At 40.1% G+C, this 19,037-nt stretch overlaps 2 protein-coding genes and 1 pseudogene across 7 annotated transcripts in view; 2 read left to right on the forward strand and 1 right to left on the reverse strand.

The window, feature by feature from the left end:
• The window catches only part of PRMT9 (protein arginine methyltransferase 9), a 30,620-nt gene extending 28,585 nt beyond the window's left edge, over positions 1–2,035 (forward strand). For 3 of the 4 annotated variants that reach the window (XM_060178987.1, XM_060178989.1, XM_060178988.1), the window contains 2 exons: positions 857–979; positions 1,232–2,035. In XM_060178987.1, coding sequence (XP_060034970.1) covers positions 857–979; positions 1,232–1,447 — 339 coding nt within the window. In that variant the 3' untranslated portion in view covers positions 1,448–2,035. Of the gene's footprint in view, positions 1–856; positions 980–1,231 lie in introns of those variants that run through there. The other variant, XR_009546384.1, reaches the window with a different exon arrangement.
• Positions 2,036–2,593: 558 nt separating this feature from the next.
• TMEM184C (transmembrane protein 184C) lies at positions 2,594–19,035 on the reverse strand. Of its 3 annotated transcripts, XM_060178994.1 has the most exons (11): positions 18,820–19,035; positions 18,410–18,583; positions 13,193–13,323; positions 13,066–13,102; positions 11,171–11,376; positions 9,831–9,905; positions 8,308–8,419; positions 5,718–5,830; positions 4,131–4,230; positions 3,548–3,719; positions 2,594–3,316 (listed from the first exon to the last, which is right to left on the reverse strand). In XM_060178994.1, exons 2-11 carry the CDS (start codon positions 18,530–18,532, stop codon positions 3,051–3,053), a joined length of 1,335 nt encoding a protein of 444 aa, XP_060034977.1. In that variant the 5' UTR covers positions 18,533–18,583; positions 18,820–19,035; the 3' UTR covers positions 2,594–3,050. The 3 variants fall into 3 exon arrangements, with proteins under 3 accessions (XP_060034977.1, XP_060034976.1, XP_060034975.1); XM_060178993.1 differs by having other exon boundaries at positions 8,308–8,401; positions 18,410–18,963; XM_060178992.1 differs by having other exon boundaries at positions 18,410–18,963.
• Positions 15,056–15,227, forward strand: LOC132534820 (U2 spliceosomal RNA; annotated as a pseudogene).
• Positions 19,036–19,037: the final 2 nt, after the last annotated feature.

Below are 19,037 nucleotides of genomic sequence, written 5' to 3' on the forward strand. Positions count from 1 at the left end.
TGTAGAGACCCTTCTCTACAAATTTTTCTAGTTACTGTGCTAAACTAGGATTAGTCATCATCTGTTTCCTAGAGCAAAGGAGTCTGACTATGGGTAAAACTCAATCTAGGGATTAGATTACCAAGGAATCTTGCACAATTTTCAATGTTCCTCTGAACTACTGTTACAAGTGGTTTTGTCATATAAAGAAAACCTGTTTAAAGGGGCCAGGTGGTGGTACACGTGAAGCACACACATTACCACAAATGAGGACCAGGTTTGAGCCTCCACTCTGCCTGCAGGGGGGAAGCTGAACAAACTGTTTAAGTACAGGTCTGCAAGTGTCTCTCTCTCTCTCCCCTTATCTTCCCCTTCCCTCTCAATTGCATTCTGTTGTCTCAAATAATAAGAAAAAGGGGAGGGGGGGAGGATGGCTGCTGGGAACTGTGGATTAGTTCTGCAGGCAGCGAGCCTTAGTGATAACCCTGGCAGGTTATTAAAAATAAAACAGACAAAAAACTGCTTTAAAGTTGAGCCTCTGTGCCCTCAGTGGGTTGTGGATTTGAGTAGCTAATCGGTAGATAATCTGACTGTAGAGATGGATTCTCAAAGAAGAGAGTTGCCGATTGGGAAACAAGGTGGCAAGATTTAGTGCCTGGTAAAGGCACTCGCAGCAAAATGCAGATTTGTGGGTCACAACTGTGACAGTGGATGGAGGGAAGAAGTTTGGGGTTCCAGAAGTAGGAACAGGTGGAATACTGCCATTCAGCCCAAGCAAAAAGCTTGGAAAGTGGGATGTAAACAACACTGTATCTTGACTGTTTTGAGCACTGACCACAAAAGGAATTGACAGATGGAATATGTATACTTTCCCTAGGTGCCCATCCGTGTATTTTTGGACCTCTCCTCACTGCCCTGTACACATTTAAGCAAGCCAGTGGAACTCTTGAGGCTTGATTTAATGACTCCATATTTGAACACCTCTAGCAGAGAAGTAAAGGTAAAGTGACTAGTCTTGTTTTCAGAACATTCATCTTAAATGAGGCAACATTTTATAGACATTAATTTTGCCACTTTCATGATTTATTAATTTTTCAGGCGAGGGTAAATTATATTCATAAATAATGTTGATTTGAATGAGGTGGTTAAACACTTCTTTATAAAAGCTGGAAATAGATTAAAAAAGACTAAGACTTATTCAAGCCTACCCTTTTACACTGATGAAATTGTTGTGGTTTCTTAATTGTCATAGGTGCCCATCTGCAAATCTGGACAACTGACTGCCATCCCATTTTGGTATCAGATGTATCTTGATGATGAGATTTGGTTGGACACTTCAAGTGAGGCTTCCCACTGGAAGCAAGCTGCAGTTGTTTTAGAGAATCCCATCCAGGTGGAAATAGGAGAGGAACTTGTACTCAGCGTCCAACACCACAAAAGCAATGTCAGCATCACAGTGAAGCAGTGAAGTGTGGTTTTCTAAGGATACTGCTTATGCAGAGCAGCAAGCACACAACTCTTCTGGTCTGAATCGGTGGGATTGTAATCACAAAACGGGGTGTATCAAGATAAAATTCCTTGCAGTGGTCAACTATTTTTTTAAATTGACATTAGTGGTAATAAAGATTTGAAAGATCCAATTTGTAGAGTAACATTAAACTTTGCTAAGAAGTTTAGCTACAAACAAGGTGTTGAGTCTCATTTTCATTGTTAAATATCAGTAAGTAAAATATAACAATTTTAGAAACATCTTAATTTTTTTTTTCTTAAATCAAAATTTACACTTGGGCAAACATCAAAATGTGGGCTTTCAGTAAAGACTGAAAATTGTTACCTATAAATTCTAGGCTTGCCTCTTACTAATACTTGATAGTCTCTTAAATACCTTCTCAGGTTTTGTGTTTTAGAACTGCAAACTTGAGTAAGAATTTGAACTGGGCAGGGGTAGATAGCATAATGGTTATGCAAAGAGACTCTCATGCCTGAGGCTCAGGTTCAATCCCCTGTACCACTATAAGCCAGAGCTGAGCAGAGCTCTGGTAAAAAAGAACTAAAATTTAAGTGTGGGCTTAGTGGTATGCATGTTATAATGTACAAGGACCAGGTTCAAGTCCCCGGTCTCCACCAGTCTCAAAGCTTCATGCAGTACTGCAGGTATCTGTCTCTCCCTCACCCTCTCTCAATTTCTGGCATCACCATAAACCAGAGCTGATGTAAACCATTAATCCCCCAATAAAAAAAAACAGAGCTGAGAAATGCTCTGGTTTAAAAAAAAAAAAAAAAGGCCTCTCCGCCTAGGTGTTCATTCATTCGCTGCTGCCTTTAGTAAGAGGGAAAGTGTACTCCACTTCTTTCATAGATTTATATTACATCTTCCCAGTCTTCCATTCATTTTCTTTTCATTTCAAAGTCATGAACAACCTACTAGTAATGTCGCAAATAATGAAGTAAGAATAGATCCTAGTATCTCTTGTAAGACATCCCAAGTTTGGTCCCCGGCAGCACGTGTGCCAGAGTGATGTCTGGTTCTTTCTCTCTCCTATCTTTCTCATAAATAAAACCTTTAAAAAAAAAAAGTTTATGTCTAAAGAATGAGAAACAAAGTTACAGAAAATAAATGATAGGTTCTTATTTATTGAGACAACCAGTTGAGGAATAGAGAAATAACTTAATGTAAGTATATATGGCACATGATTAAGTCCCTCTAGCTCATATTTCTAAATCATACTTCTGCTAATTCCAGAGCATTATATTCATGCAGCAGTGCTAGGAAGTGTCTTTTAAATGTTAATCCTCTTGAAGCAATGTAAAATCATGAACCTTTAATGGAGTCATTTCCTACCATTTGAGCATATGATACTCTAAATGTTAAGAAAGCAAATCTAAGTTTAGGATATTTAGACTACTGGTGACATACAAAACTTAGTTATATAAACTCAGTACTTTTACCTGGTGTTCGCCTTTCTGTTGAAAGTTTCCATCACTTATGCCTTGTCCCAACCACACAATCCTGAACAGTGGGACACCAAGTAGTAAGTAATATGGTAACACAGTTTGCTTTCACATACTCTTCAGGAGGCCACAGATTTATCTGAAGGTTCTCTCTTGTCTTCTGTAATGTCACTAAATATTTCATTAGCTAGCTTCGCTGTCGTAGGTGTGGTCTGGGGAGTCACAGTGTGTCCAAATCCTTGGTAGTGACCTGCAGGTGAAGGTGGCACAGAGGAGGCCACAGAAATTGCATCCTGTGATGATGATGATAACAAGCTTGTATGTTCATTTTGATCTTGATCCTCGGGGAAGAATTTTTTCCTAGGATGTCCCATGACTGTCCTTCCTTTAAAGTAGTAAAGAGCAAAGTTTTACCAAGCTAGCCAGAAGTCACATTTACTACTATAACTTTATGCCCTGATTAAGGTCCCCTGCCTGGAAGAATCTCCCTATGGTGCCACTTTAAACAGAAATCCTTTCACTAAAAATAATAATAATAATCTTTTCATTACTTAAATAGCTACTAAACAGGAGAACTACAATAATCTATTAAGAGAAAATAAACAGTGGTACTTACCGACATGTCTTACTTGTTCGGAAATATCATCCCTAATATCTGAAACATCCCACATGGCAAGAAAGGAATCAAAGCACGAGCCCTCTTCTGCTTCTTGGACATACGGCTTATACGAGAAAGTGTAGTGGTGAGCTACAGCCGCGAGGAACATTTCGATACAGATAATGAAGTCCTACAATGGCGAAAACAACAGCCCTTGAGTGGAGTCTAACCTTACAGAGTCCTGCCGTGTCAATGACTTTTTCATAGGAGTTAGACTTGCTTCCATTTTCCAAAATAATCGCCTCAAAAAAAGATAAAGGAAAAAGGCCCCATATTTAAATCTATTATAAGTATTTCTAAGCACAATGTCCACTGCCAAACAACTAAGACAAGTGCAGAAAGTAAAGCCAAGTGGCATTAACAAAATCTAAGTTCTAGGTTTGTAGTTCTCAACTACAAATGAGTAATTATGGTCACTTTCTTTTGGGAGGGGTAGTTCCTCACCTGTAAAGTGAGGGCAATTGCTGTCATGTTATCAGGTTTAAAAGAGAAATATTTAGCCAGCTGAAGTTCTACTGAGCACAGAGACAAAATCTCTTACCTGGAGTCCTGTAGCCACAGCTTCTACAGTTTGCCATTCCCACGTATGCTTTTCAGAAATAACGCCAACTTTTACCAACAAAGCAATAACTACTGCTTGCCTATATGTTGGGAAAAGGTAAACGCCAAAATCTACATCAAGCATAAAACGAGCAGTTTTAAAAATATGCCACTCAAAGTTAAGCCCCAGTACAAGCTGTGGAACCTCACCACCCTGGCTTCATAGCATGTTCCTGAAGATACTGTATATCTAATATTAAGTGTTTCTTCACTTTACACATTTCTGTGTCAGTTTTGTCACATGAATTTTAATTACATATTTTTTGTTTTCAATGTGTACACCAGTACTTCGATTGTAAGTTCTCCCTATACAGAGCTATTGCCTAACAATAAAAAATTTAATTGAGGTAGTCAGGCGGTAGAGCAGCGGGTTAAGTGCACGTGGCACAAAGTGCAAGGACCGACATAAGGATTCTGGTTCGAGCCCCCGGCTCCCCACCTGCAGGGGAGTCGCTTCACAGGTGGTGAAGCAGGTTTGTAGGTGTCTGTCTTTCTCTCCCCGTCTGTCTTCCCCTCCTCCATTTCTCTGTCCTATCCAACAATGACGACATCAATAACAATAATAACTACAAAAATAAAACAACAAAGGCAACAAAAGGGAATAAATGTTTAAAAAAATAAATTGAAATAAAGGAGCTATTAAAATCTTACACACGTACTAATTCATAATTTAGATTAATCAATCTTGTTTGAAGGGATCTAACTCCACCATAGTCTCCTGAGCATTTCAAGAGACATGATAATGATTAAATCTAAGCTATTTAAAATTCTTATTATAAACAAACTTTCATAGTACTTTAAGAGCAGTCATTTCAATGGTGCTCTCAATAGTAAAAGCAAACCTCAATGTGAACAGGTGACTGGTTAAAACCTCACCTATACAACAGAAAAGCCAAGCAAAACTCAACAAAATGATAATCACTTTTTACTGACAACTGTATTAAATGATTTTCGCCTTCACCCATTTTTGAACTGGAACCCTATGTACTTTTGCCTTCTGTTTTATTAATACATTTCCCCAAATAACTAATTACTCTGTTAGCATGTTTATCTTCCAAGATGCAACGCATTTTCTGAATATGGTTAAGACTAACCATGACATTTTGGCTGTCTCATCTCTCTCATCTGTTTTTTTTTTTTTTTCCTGGGTAAAAAGCCAAACAGGGTGACCTTAAAAAATGTTTTTCTTTCTTTTTGTTACTAACAGTATGCTACAGGATTGTAAGATTACAACGTACAGTCTCACACCACAACTATCAAAGTTCTATGTCCCAACCCTCACACCTCCTAAAGATAACCACTGTAGTTCTCAAAGTCTTAGAAACAGTTTGCTTGCTGATTTTATTTTACTCAAGTTTGTGTGTATCCAATCTCTAGATGGCACATGAATGAAACCATTTGGTCATTGTCTTTCATTTCTTTACTTCAGAATGAATTTCTTATTTTCTATAATAAGGCAGTTTTAAAGTCTCTCTAATGTTCTACTACTCTTAATGAAAATAAAAACCTAAGATAATGCAACACTTACCAGAAAGAAACAAAAACCACTAGCTTTACACAAAGAAATTTGCCAACAGGTTGGATTGGACTCAGTTCTTCCTTCAGTACTTTGTAAAATAGCAGGAGACAGTACATGGCAAACTAGAAATAACCAAAATCAACAAGCTTTAGCAAAAGTAAATAAACAGGGTAACAAATACTAAAGCATAAAACAGAGATAAGGTACACAGGAATGATTTTTCTAGACTGTAACTATGCTATTAGTATTATGTTAGTTACTGCTTATGTTTTGTTAATTTACTGTAGATAAATATACTATATATGACCAACCTCTTAAACCCCCTAAACTGACTTTTTTTTTTTTTTGCCTCCAGAGTTATTGCTGGGGCTCAGTGCCTGCACCACAAATTCACTACTCCTACAGGTTATGTTTTTCCCTTTTGTTGCCCTTGGGTTTTTTTTTTTAAACTGTTGTTGTTGTTGTTATTTATGTCGTTGTTATTGGGTAAGGGCAGACAGAGGAGAAGACAGAGAGGAGGAGAGAAAGACACCTGCAGACCTGCTTCATTGCTTGTGAAGCGATCCCTCTCTGCAGGTGGGAAGCCGAGGGGCTCGAACCAGGCTCCAACCTGGCTTATGCCAGGTCCTTGCATTTTGCACCATGTGTGCTTAAACCCGCTGCGCTACTGCCTGACCCCCTAAAGTGACTTTTTTAAAGTAAATGCGGGGACAGGGGAGATTACGTGGTGGTTATGCAGAGACTCATGCCTGAGGACCCAAAGTCCCAGGTTTAATCCCTTGTACCACCATAAACCAGAGCTGAACAGTGCTCTGGTTAAGAAGAGGGGGAGATGGAGGGGAGGGGGAAAGGGAAAAAAGGTCAGACGATAAAGTGGCTGAGGAGGTGGGTCTGGCTCGAAGAACAGGGAGCACAAAAGAATTGCATGTGAGATGCTGGGTTTGATCCCCGATATCTCACATGGTGGAGTAGTGTGCTAGTCTTTAATAAAACTAATTTAAGACAGTGCCTTTTTAGAAGTCAATTGTACTAAGTAGTGCTGTACTTTTTTCCTATAAATATAAAATTTCACAAATACATATTTGTATTTATTATTTTTGCTGGGGTTTCATTTCTGTAGGAGAGCACCACTCCAGGCAGGTGTTTTTATTGTAAAGAAAAAAGATCAGAGGTTTGGGAGGTGGCACGGTAGAGAAAGTATTGGACTCTTAAGCAGGAGATTCCTGGTTCAATCCCTGGCAATGTATGTACCAGGGTGATGTGGGTTCTTTCTCTCTCTCCTCTTCTCTTTCTCATTAATAAGTAAAATCTTAGAAAAGAGAAAAGAAAGTAAAAGAAAAGAAAGTAGGTGGGTAGAGGGGCAGAGACAGGTAGAGAGAAGAGAGGTAACACAGCACTGACCCGCTGCTGGTGCAGCTCCCCTTTTCGGTGGTCCTATATAGGTGGTGACTGGATGCTTGAACTATGCCCTGGCACATGACAAGATGTATTCCCCACTGGGTAAGTTACTTCCCAGCCCCCACTTATAGTAGTTTTTAATAGGTATCATTCAATCAATTTATTACTTATTATAACATTTTATTACTTTACATAACATTTATGAATTTTAAACACTTGCATTTCATAAGCATTATTTTTAATAACTGCCTAATATTTTGGCCAGTGGAAGGATAATTATATTATTTTATTTTTGCCACCAGGGATATCACTGCTAGGTACTACCTTCCAGTGGTCATTTCCCCCCAGCTCTGCTTCATTACTTGTGAAGCTTCCCCCTGCAGGTAAGACTGGGGACTTGAACCTAGACCCTTGTATATGGTAATGTGTGCACTCAACCGGGTGCACCACTGCCCGATGCCCAACTGTATTATTAAACCAGTCCCCACCACTAATTATTTACAGCACAAATACTTCTGACCTTTTCTCTAGAATGCACTCCCACAAATGGAATTACTGGTCCAAAGAGTATAAACATAGGCAAGCTTTGGATATACAGGCATTGACTTTTTACTATGAAACTCTTACACACACATACATACACACACACACACACACACACACACACACACACACCAATGTAGCTAAACTTGTACTTTGTTGAAAGCATTAATCAATGATTTGAAGTAAAATGTACATTTTTAAATTGAAAGGATCAGAAAGTTGTCTTTATAGCATTTTAGAGTCTACATCATTTTAAAACTTAAATTCTCAATCTTCTAATTCCTGTATGTGATACCAGATAATTTTACTTTCCCATTTTTACTCAAAACTTGTACTGTCATATAATAATCACATAATTCCTCTAACAGAATTATGTATAGGATGTAAGTGTACTTTAAGTTGAACAATTATATAGTCATAATTGGTCAGTAAGTGCCAGATAAAATGAATAAGCACAGTCACAAAGTAAGGGTACGTATTGCCAAATAATTTAAAAAGGCATTATCACTATCTTTATACACATATAAAGATGTATGTTAAAATTCTTTCATAGCTTCATAGAAATTACTTTAAGAATAATATGCTTTAGTTCAAGAAAATTTTCCCAAGAAAATTCAATTGTAAATATTTAGAATAATTAAGACAGATATTTACTTACCAATTGTGACATATTATTTATTATAACCAAATAAGTCCAAGCATTTGAAAAACTAAAGTTCCCTTCATCATATACACCAAGCAGCTCACAGATCCTACAAATGATAGAACAGCTTAAAATGCATTTTAAAACACAGCAGTGACAACCATACTTAAATTTAGAAGTCAGTTTACTCCAAAGATCCGGTACCCAATTACTTGATCTTGGTTACAGAGGTAGTAAAAACAAACAAACAAACAAAAAAACCATAGTAATGTGATTATTCCAATTTGACACACTGAACTAGGAACTATTAAGAAATTCATGCTACCCGCAGCAGGTTAAGCGCCCGTGGCACAAAGCGCAAGGACCGGCGTAAAGATCCCGGTTCGAGCCCCCAGCTCCCCACCTGCAGGGGAGTCGCTTCACAGGCGGTGAAGCAGGTCTGCAGGTGTCTGTCTTTCTCTCCCCCTCTCTGTCTTCCCCTCCTCTCTCCATTTCTCTCTGTCCTATCCAACAACAAGAACATCAGCAACAAAACAATAGTAACCACTACAAGCTACAACAAAAAGGGGGAAAAAAATGGCCTCCAGGAGCAGTGGATTCATGGTGCAGGCACTGAGCCCCAGCAACAACCCTGGAGGCAAATAAAAAAAAAAAAAGAAATTCATGCTACCTGTCAAAAGCTTGTCAAAAACATCTAGTGCTATTGGGCTGTGGGAAAGGTCATGACGTATTTGTCTATGCAAAAATGGATCAAGACTTTTCCAACAACCCAACAGTTTGTAGCCTTATGAATGCACATATAATTTATACCCTCCAAATTAAAATTTTTGAAAATTTAGATCTAAGTATTAACTGGTCTGACTACCCAACCAGTATTTAGGGACATCAGTGAAGTGTCTTGAGTGTGAGATAAATCTCATGAAATAATTGTGAGCTTAAATAAACAAATAAACACTTCTTCCACCTGACTTTTCATTCTTCCTTTATGAACATGCAAATATCCTAAGCTTAGCAGACAAAACATACTATTTACATGGCCTAAAAGACCCCCTCATTTTATCTCAAGTACTAAGTCTTAGAAGAAATACAATTTCTTCCTTGTGATAATCTGTCCTATGTTAATGATGCAGAAAATAAGAAATAAGACTACATAATTAACTTAAAGTTGCATACTACAGCTTCATGTACTGGACACCTTTATACAGACTTATGAAGAGTAATATCTGAAAGTGCTTTTCAAGTGTTTTTCAGAAAGCTCCCAAGAGAATGTTATTTTGAAGAAATTTGTTGTTTCACTGTAAGCAGTGAAATTACTTTGAGTTGGGTGTTTTCCTTAACAGAGCAGACCTATATTATAAGCAAGTGAACTAGCATTTCCCTCTCTCTCTTTTTTCCTGCTAGTTATTCTCACATAAGTAAAAGCATGAGGTTTAAAAAGAAAGGACAGGGTGGCTCAGCAGTAGAGTACAAGCCTTACATACATGAGGAAGTGGGTTTGCTCTCTGGTATTAGAGTCAATTTAAGTGTTGTGTACTTACAAAGCAACAATAGTGGTGAATGGTCTGACAACTGTATACTGCAATACACCAAGTTTGCACCTAAACAGCAATACTCTGCAAAAGAAAAAAACTTAGCACTTGAAATACTTAAGTACTAAAATTAAAGCCCCCCAATTACAACTATTTGATAAACGATGTGGTATTAGAATAATTTATTCATTCTTCATGACCATGGGTAAAGAGTGTGGGTAGCAGCAAAAAAATTAATTTTATTTTTTAATTTTTTAAAGAATTTTTTATTCATGAGAAAGATAGGGGGAGAAAGAACCAGACATCACTCTGGTACATGTGCTGTCGGGGACTGAACTCAGGACCTCATGCTTGAGAATCCAATGCTTTATCCACTGTGCCACCTCCCGGACCACTACTATTTTATTTTAAAGCACTGCTCAGCTCTGGCTTATGGTGGTGCTATGGATTGAACTGGGGACCTCTGCGCCTCAGGCATGAAAGTCTTCTGCATAACTATGTTTCCCAGCCCATTAAAAATGTTTTGTTAGACATCAAACTTGATAGTGAATTACAAAGGCAGGGACTCTATCTTTCATTTTGAATAATACTCAATACAGTACCTTGCAGACAGCTTTTTCGCTCTTAAAAAACAAATGAGGCTGGGTGGTGGTGCACCTGGTTGAGCGCAGTTTACAATGTACAAGGACCTGGGTTCAAGCCACCAGTCCCCACCTGCAGGGAGAAAGCTTTGCAAGTGGTGAAGCTTGTCTGCAGGTGTATCTGTCTCCCTTCCTCTCTATCTTGCCCTACTTTCTTGACTTCTTTTATTTTTTAAAATTATTTATTTATTTATTTATTTATTTATTTATTTATTCATGAGAAAGATAGGAGGAGAGAAAGAACCAGACATCACTCTGGTACATGTGATGCCAGGGATTGAACTCAGGACTTCATTCTTGAAAAGCCCAGTGCTTTATCCACTGTGCTACCTTCCGGACCACCCTTCTTGATTTCTGGCTGTCTCTATCCAATAAATAAAGAAAAAAAATGTAAAAAAAAAAAAAAAAGAATTAAATTAAAAAACAAACAAACAGCAGCAACAATAAAAAAAACCCCTGCTTAGTTAAAATCAAATGTACTGGGGCCAGGAGGTGGTGCTTCTGGCTGAGCACGATATTACAATGCTCAAGGACCAGAGTTCAAGCCCCTAGTCCTGACCTATAGGGGGGAGGTTTGTGAGTGGTAAAGCAGTGCTGCAGGTGTCTGTTTCTCTCCTTCTCTACCACCCCTTCCCTCTTGATTTCTGTCTGTCTCTATCCAAACAAAGATAATACAAAAAAATTTTTTTTAAAGTCAAACATACTTACTCTCCCATAGTCCATGGTGGGCAGCAACATAAAGGAGGAAAATGTTTTTGTTGATCTTTGGCTTCAAGGATTAGTACCAAATTTGGATACCGGTTGGTTAGGTAATTGGTAAGGAATCCCATAAAGTTGTAAATCACATAAGCTTCATAACATTCTCTGCAGGTGTCCACATATATGGCGATGCTGGGATACTTCAAAGCTATCCACTATGAAAAAAAAAAGACATTAAAAATAGTTGTAGAGGTAGCGCAATGGGTTAAGCACAGGTGGCACAAAGCGCAAGGACCGGCATAAGGATCCCGGTTCAAGCCCCCAGCTCCCCACCTGCAGGAGAGTCACTTCACAAGTGGTGAGCAAGCAGGTCTGCAGATGTCTTTCTCTCCCCCTGTCTTCCCCTCCTCTCTCCATTTCTCTCTGTCCTATCCAACAACAACAATAAAAAAAATGGGGGGGGGGCAGCAGTGGTCTGGGAAGTGGCACAGTGGATAAAGCACTAGATTCTTAAGCATGAGGTCCTGAGTACAATCCCCAGCAGCATGTGTACCAGAGTGATGGCTGGTTCTTTCTCTCTTCCTATCTTTCTCATGAATAAATAAATTCTTTAAAAAAAAAGGGGGGGGGGGAGGCAACAAAAGGGAGTAAGTAAATAAATATTTAAAAAAATAGTTGTAGCTAGGACAAGATGAATTACCACTTCAAGGTATTATAGTAAGTTAATTTTAAAACTTGGGATGTGTTGACACATATCTACATCAAAACTTCTAAAATCTATCATTTTGAGGACTACTAGATAATATGTAAAATGAATTTTTAAACATTTCAGATATTGGTAAATAAAAACAAGGAAATAAGTGCTGGGGTAAAATAATGAATATGGAGAGCCTAAGTTATGCACTTGAGTTCTGAAATATAACTGCAGTTATCCTGACATCATATACAAAAATGCTATTAAAGACATTTTCTTTATGGCAGGGGTAGAAAGCATAATGGTTATGCAAAGAGAGTCTATTGCCTGAGGCTGAAAAGCCCCAGGTTTAATTTCCTGCACTACACTAAGCCAGAGCTGAGCAGTGCTCTGGTAGAAAAAAAAAGACATTTTCTTTATACTTAATCCAATGAAAGTAGTTGCTTATAGGTGTTTGATTGAATCTACTGAGGAAGGTTTTTTTTTTCCAATTCAAATAAAAGATTTAATTTTTTTGTAATGTATTTTTTTATTTATTGGCTAGAGACAAGCGACACAGAGAGTGGGGAGATGGAGAGAGACACTTGCAGCCCTTCTTCATTGCTGTGAAACTTCCCTTCTGGGGGCTGTGTGGTGGTGCAAGGACCCGCGCAAGGATCCAGGTATGAGCCCCTGGTTCCCCACCTGTAGGAGGGAAGCTTTACAAGTGTTGAAGCAGGTCAATAGGTGTCTGCCTGTGTCTGCCTCTCTCAATTTCTTTCTGTTCTGTCCAACAAAATGGAAAAAATGTAAACCAAGAGCAGTGGATGCATAATGCTGGCACTGCGCCCCAGAGATAACCCTGGAAGCAAGAAAACTAAACAAACAAAACTTTTCTTCTGCAGGTGGAGACCAGGGCCCAGGTCCTTGAGCACAGTAACATATATGTCCAACCAGGTTTGTTGCCACCTGATCCCCAAAGGAAGATTTAATAAGCAAAAAAGGATAATGTAATTTAAAGCTTTCAAGGATCAAGCAAGATGACACAAATTTTTAAAGAAGCACCAGCAATTTGCACAATCACGTGAACCTTATCACAGTAAACCAAACGAATGTTTTTATTAATGACTCTTCATCGCCAAGTAACATGCCTTCATTTATTTAAACATTCTATAAACACAGCTAGGATCAACAAACAAGTGCGTAGTGAGGGGAAATGAGACATACTTACACTATCTAAACTGTATATGGGTACCATCCAGAGAATCCTATTTGGAAAATGAAACACAGGAAATTTACATCACAGCACAAGTATGAAAGAAGTCAAAATACTATTAGAATTGAAATATAAAGCTTACCTTATAATTGGTTTTTGTAGTTCAGGTTGTGTATAATGTACTAAGTGTTGCAATATCACCCAGAGTGATATAGGTATAGTTAACAGCAAAAAGATTCCAGCAATGAACCAAGCCTTAGTGTGTATTCCAACCTGCAGTTGCAAAAAAGAAAAAATTAGCACAAATTTTGATATATATATATATATGTGTGTACATACATACACACACACACACACACACACACACACACATATATTTAGAGAAAACACTTGTCTTACACTTCCATTTCTTTTACTGCTAATGAGGTTAGTTGCTATTTTTATCTCTTCCCCAGTAAACATTCTATTTGGGGCTTTGTGAAGGGAGGCGGCTGGTGATTCCTCATGGGCCCTTTTGCAGCAGCACTGCAAACATTAGAAATACTATCATCAGGGGCCGGGAGGTGATGCACCAGGCTAAGTGCACATAGTACAAAGTGCAATGAGGGGGGTGGGGGTGGGGTCGCTTCACAAGCGAAGCAGGTCTGCAGGTGTCTTTCTCTCGTCTTCTCCGATTTCCCGCCTATCTTGATTTCTCTCTGTCCTATCCAACAACAACAGCTAAAACAACAATAAAAACCACAAGGGCAACAACAATGGTAAAAACAAAAAAAAAAAAAAAGGGAAAAATAGCCTCCAGGAGCAGTGGATTTGTAGTGCTGGCAACGAGCCCCAGCAATAACCCTGGAGGCAAAATAAATAAATAAATAAAAATTTAAAAAATAAATAATAAAAAAAAAAAAAAAGTAGAACATGGTGGTCCGGGAGGTGGTGCAGTCGATAAAGCACTGGATTCTCAACCATGAGATCCCCAGTTCAATCCCAGGCAGCACATGTACCAGAGTGATGTCTGGTTCTCTGCCTATCTTTCTCATGAAGAAATAAATAAATTCTTAAAAAAAAAAAAAGTAGAACATGGTTAGACTTAAGAGAAGTGATGAGCTTGTGACTTATGAAGGTCAAGTGTCCCCAGTGTGTTGCAAGAATGTTCTTTTCCAAACTATCATAAAACATAAAAGTGACTAGAGAATTGAGTCGTTAAATATAGGGAAGCCCAATTAAAAAAAAAAAAAAATCAGCACTGTGTGTAGTCTGAGTTTTACATTGCAAGTGGTAATTTAGTTTCAGAAAACACCTGTCCACATAAATGCCAACATTGAATCATTGGTTTTACAGTTGTTTTGATCTTTAAACTTTATAAAAAACTATATGCTGGGCAGGGATAGATAGCATAATGGTTATGCAAAGAGACTCTCATGCTTGAGGCTCCAAAGTCCCAGGTTCAATCCCCTGCACTACTATAAGCCAGAGCTGAGCAGTGCTCTGGTTAAAAAAAATAAAATAAAATAAAAAAAGCTATATGTAGGCGGGGGTAGAATAGCATAATGGTTGTGCAAAGAGGCTCTCATGCCTGAGGTTCCGAAGTCCCAGGTTCAATCCCCTGCACTACTATAAGCCAGAGCTGAACAGTGCTCTGGTTAAAAAAAATAAAATAAAATAAAAAAAGCTATATGTAGGCGGGGGTAGAATAGCATAATGGTTGTGCAAAGAGGCTCTCATGCCTGAGGTTCCAAAGTCCCAGGTTCAATCCTCCACACCACTATAAAGCAGAGCAGATTAGTGCTCTGGTAAAAAAAAAAACCAAAAAAAAAAAACACCTATATGCATAAGGAATTTAACCCACTTTGTATGTATACCTACTTAAGTACTACTATAACGAAATGAGTTAATGTATCTGCAGAAAATAGTCTATTTACTTTGATCCAATTTCTAGCTATCTCTAAATTATATACACTTTAGAAACACTGATACAAGGAGCATTATTAACATTCTAAAACCACCAGCTATTGCTTCCCTGCATTTTGGCTAAGATCAAGTGTAGTATCTGTTCTTATCAGTTTAAAACAACCAGCTCAGAGTAGGGGTTGGGAGGGGGGGCTCACCAAACTAGGAGGAGGTGACTGGAGTAGATTTTTCCCCTAAGGTAACTTGAGTAAGGCAGAGAAAGTAAAACCGTTAGAGATAAGCATTTGAAGTAAGCTGGCACTCTCCCAGCCAAGTGCTTTAAAAGCAGGAGGAACAGGACAGAGCGCTTTCTGAAGCCAGTCCTCCAGGGGAAAAAAGAGAGAACAAAGAACAGAGCATGAAAGACCACAGGGAGCCCCACCCACAGTCATACATTCCTTCCTATCTATAGTGCCATTCATTCTTGGGTCCTCTGTCGGAGCCAAAATCCTCAAAGGAAATAATGACCAAAATTTGTCTCCTCCAGACTCACATTTCTACCTCACAGTTTCTGAGTGACCCTCTTTACAAAGTGGAAACCAATGGACACCTCTCAGCAGCACTGGACAAGGTTCCCGAGATGCTCTCCTCTGCGGGCTTCAGACACCACTCTCCAGGTGTTTCCAGGTCCCTGCTCCTCTGTGTGGCCTCTAAGTGTTGGTGGCTAGATCCTTAGCCTTCTCTTCTCCTTGACACTCACATCCAAGTCTAGTTTTAAAGTCTGTTCTCACAACTCCTATGGGTCTGTCTCGCCACATATCCATCCATCTGCTGATCAGACTGTACTGAGCTCTAGACTTGCACATTCAGCAGCATATTTACATGCCTTTCTGAAAGACTTGCACACACCGTGAGCTAAATGTCCCAAGTAAAACTCAATTTCTCTCTGACCTGCCCCTACTCATCAAAATTCCATTTCAGAATGGGCATCACCATATGTCCTTGTGTAAGAAACATCTCAGAGCTGCCATTGATTTCTTCCCCAGTCTAATCCACCGCGAAGTCCTGTCTCTCCGCTCCCACAGATACTTGAAGTTCAGTTTTCCATTTCTACTTCTGTCATCCTGGTTTGGGCTGTAAGTGACTAGAGTCCAGGTACAGCACTTCCTCTCAACACTGATAAAAAACTTTCAGAACTACACTCTACTCCACCCTCCACAGCTGGTAGAGAATGTTTGTTTAAAGACATGTAATAAGGTCCATTCTTAAGACCAGTTCCCTCCATACCATTTTATATACTTTTCTTTTATTGATTTGCTTTGGGTGGTTGTGCTGGTCTCTACCATTCTACCATGAAAGTAAATGTAGGGATTTAAAAAATTTTATTTCCACTAGGATTATAAGTGTGTGTGTGTGTGTGTGTGTGTGTGTGTGTATTTGTGTGTATATCTAGAGAAAGAAACTGAGAGAAGAGGACGGGAGCACTGCTTCACTGCCTGTGAAATTTCCCCTACAGGTGGGGATAGGGGCTTGAATCTGAGTCCTTGATCATGTGTGGTCAAATGGGTGTGTTACAATCTGGCCCCGGGGATGGCAATATTAAATTCAAAGGTTCCAAGGGGAGACATGCTGCCTAGGTTTAAGAAAAGCCAGTGATTGAAGCAGAGAAAGCCAGAGGGACATCCATTTTAATGTCAAATCATGTCAGGTCTTGATGGCCAGTTAGGGATTCTGGCTTTAAATCTGAGATCCAGACTGATGGGACAATTTGTAGGAAATTTGTAGTTTATAGAGGGTGATTTATGTTCCAATGCTCAAATTATGACATGGAGAATAATCCAAACAAGACATGATGAAAATTTGGGCTCAGGGTAGTAGTTTTCCTTAATAGCTGGCATTAATAGCAATCATAGTTGAAACCAACAACTAAGTGAATATTAAGCTAAGTTGATATCATATATATATTTTAAATTTTTTGATCTTTTTTTTTTTTTGCCTCCAGGGTTATTGCTAGGGCTCAGTGAACCAGGAATCCACTGCTCCTGGAGGATATTATTTTTTTTTTCCCTTTTGTTGCCCTTGTTGTTTAAGGTTGTTGTGGTTATTATTATTGTTGTTATTGATGTCACTGTTATTGGATAAGACAGAAAGAGAGAGAGGAAGGGAAAACAGAGAGGGGCAGAGAAAGACAGACATCTGCAGACCTGCTTCACCACTTGCTAAGTGGCCAGGGCCCCTGCAGGTGGGAAGCCGGGGCCGAACCAGGACCCTTAAGCCAGTTCTTGTGCTCCGTGCCATGTGCATTTAACCCACTGTGCTACAGCCCGACTCCTGATATATATATATTCTTAACCTTTAAAGTAGTTCCTATGCCAAACTTCAAAGTAATAAACTATCTATACTTGAACTTTGGTAGACATAGTATGGAAATAACCCAAATAGTTAACAACTGGAATGTACTGGGGCCGAATGGTGGCTCACCTGGTTAAGCGCATATATTACAATGCACAAGGACCCAGGTTCAAGCCCCAAGTCCCCACCTGCAGAGTGGAAGCTTCACAAGTGGTGAAGCAGTGCTTCAGGTTTTTCTCTGCCTCTCTCCCTCTCTATCTCCCCCTTCCTCTCAATTTCTGGCTCTCTATCCAATAAATAAAAGGTAATTAAAAATTAAAAAAAAACACAAATGGAACGTATCTAAGGTCGTAGAATAGTATACTAACATCAACAACTATACAGACTGTGCCAATATGAAGAAGCCAACATAAAATAATTTGGTGAACATTCAGAAAATAAATGTGTGTCAGATAGTTTGTGTTAGAAATAGTTTCCTCAACAAAAGCCCCCAAACAGCCGTGGTCTTGTCATAGCACTTGTAAAACAGATCTTTGCTAATTCCAAATTTAAGGTCCATTATTCAACCTTTATAAGACACACATCTCAAGTATTTACCTTGGGGGTTTCCAGCTTGTAGTATTTTACTGATGTCACAATCAGAATATGACATCAAAAAATATGGGGCATTTTGCAAAACCTCTCTGCTGCTTAAGACCGAATTTGTAAAGTAAAAATATACAACACAAGTTAAAGCCAAGTGGAAGCCTTTCGTCCAGGAAGATAGTTTAAAGCTAATAAAATCCAACACCTGGCTTTTCGGGACAGTTTATTTGATCTTGCTAAGGTGAATGGCTGAACAGATCAGATTTCGGGGTGGGGGCAAATTTATCTCACTTTCGGGGAGTTGATGAAGACTTGCAAAAACAGTCATCTCCCTTAGCAGCTATCCCATTCGACCCCCATTTATTTCACTTGCTTTGAGAAGCTGGGGAGGAGAAACCCGACAGGTTTTATAGAGAGACTGGTTTTAATGTGCTCGGCAAGGCTTTCAGGAGAATCCAAGTCAGGGGCCTCGGAGATGAAAAGCGGGCGACGTGGAAGGGCAGCAGACCCGCGGTGCAGCCCCCCCCCCCCCCCTTACCTCCAGTTTCTGCAGCTCCCACACGCACAGGGGCACCGCCACCACTATGGACACCAGGTAGACGACTACCGCCAAAGGTCGAATCCACTGCCTCCAGTTCCTCCAGGTACAGGTGCAAGGCATCTTTCCGCGCAGATTGGCTCCGCGGAGCAAGGAGAAGGAGCTCCAGGGAGACTGGAACGGGCAGCTCTGTTTCCTGGCTGTCGGGGCGCCTCGCATACTCCGAGGCCGCGCCGCCAGGCGACTCTACTAGCGGCCCGCGCCGCCGCCTCGCCTCGCCGCGCCGGGCTCGCCGCTGCGGCCGCTCACGGTGCCACCGGGGCGCAGTGCGGGCAGCATCCTCTCCTCTCCACCCCGCACCCGACCCGTCCTGCCGCTATGCAGTCCCCGGGCCGAGCCGCCGCCCTCACCTGGGGATCGCCCGGAACTCCGCCGGCACCATGGCCTCCAGCAGAGCCGCGCGACCCGACCGGCCTCCAAGGACCAGGCCCCCAGCTCGGTTCTGCCCCGCCGCCGCCGCCTGCCCACTCGTTCTCTTCTCAGGCCGCTGCCGGATTCTGCTGGCAGACCGGAGGTGATGGGTGCTTGCCACCCGCCCAAGATCTATCTGTTCACTCGCTCTCCCTAG

The sequence above is a fragment of the Erinaceus europaeus genome, chromosome 19, assembly GCF_950295315.1.
Source record: "Erinaceus europaeus chromosome 19, mEriEur2.1, whole genome shotgun sequence".
NCBI classification, from domain to species: domain Eukaryota; kingdom Metazoa; phylum Chordata; class Mammalia; order Eulipotyphla; family Erinaceidae; genus Erinaceus; species Erinaceus europaeus.

Excerpts from the sequence above, each read along its gene's own strand:
- TMEM184C (XM_060178992.1), bottom strand. The coding sequence starts at position 18,628 with ATGCGAGGCGCCCCGACAGCCAGGAAACAGAGCTGCCCGTTCCAGTCT. Across the intron at positions 13,324-18,409 it reads GGGAGCTGCAGAAACTGGAG|GTTGGAATACACACTAAGGC; the intron begins GTAAGGGGGGGG and ends TTGCAACTGCAG. Across the intron at positions 9,906-11,170 it reads CCACCATGGACTATGGGAGA|AGTATTGCTGTTTAGGTGCA; the intron begins GTAAGTATGTTT and ends TTTCTTTTGCAG.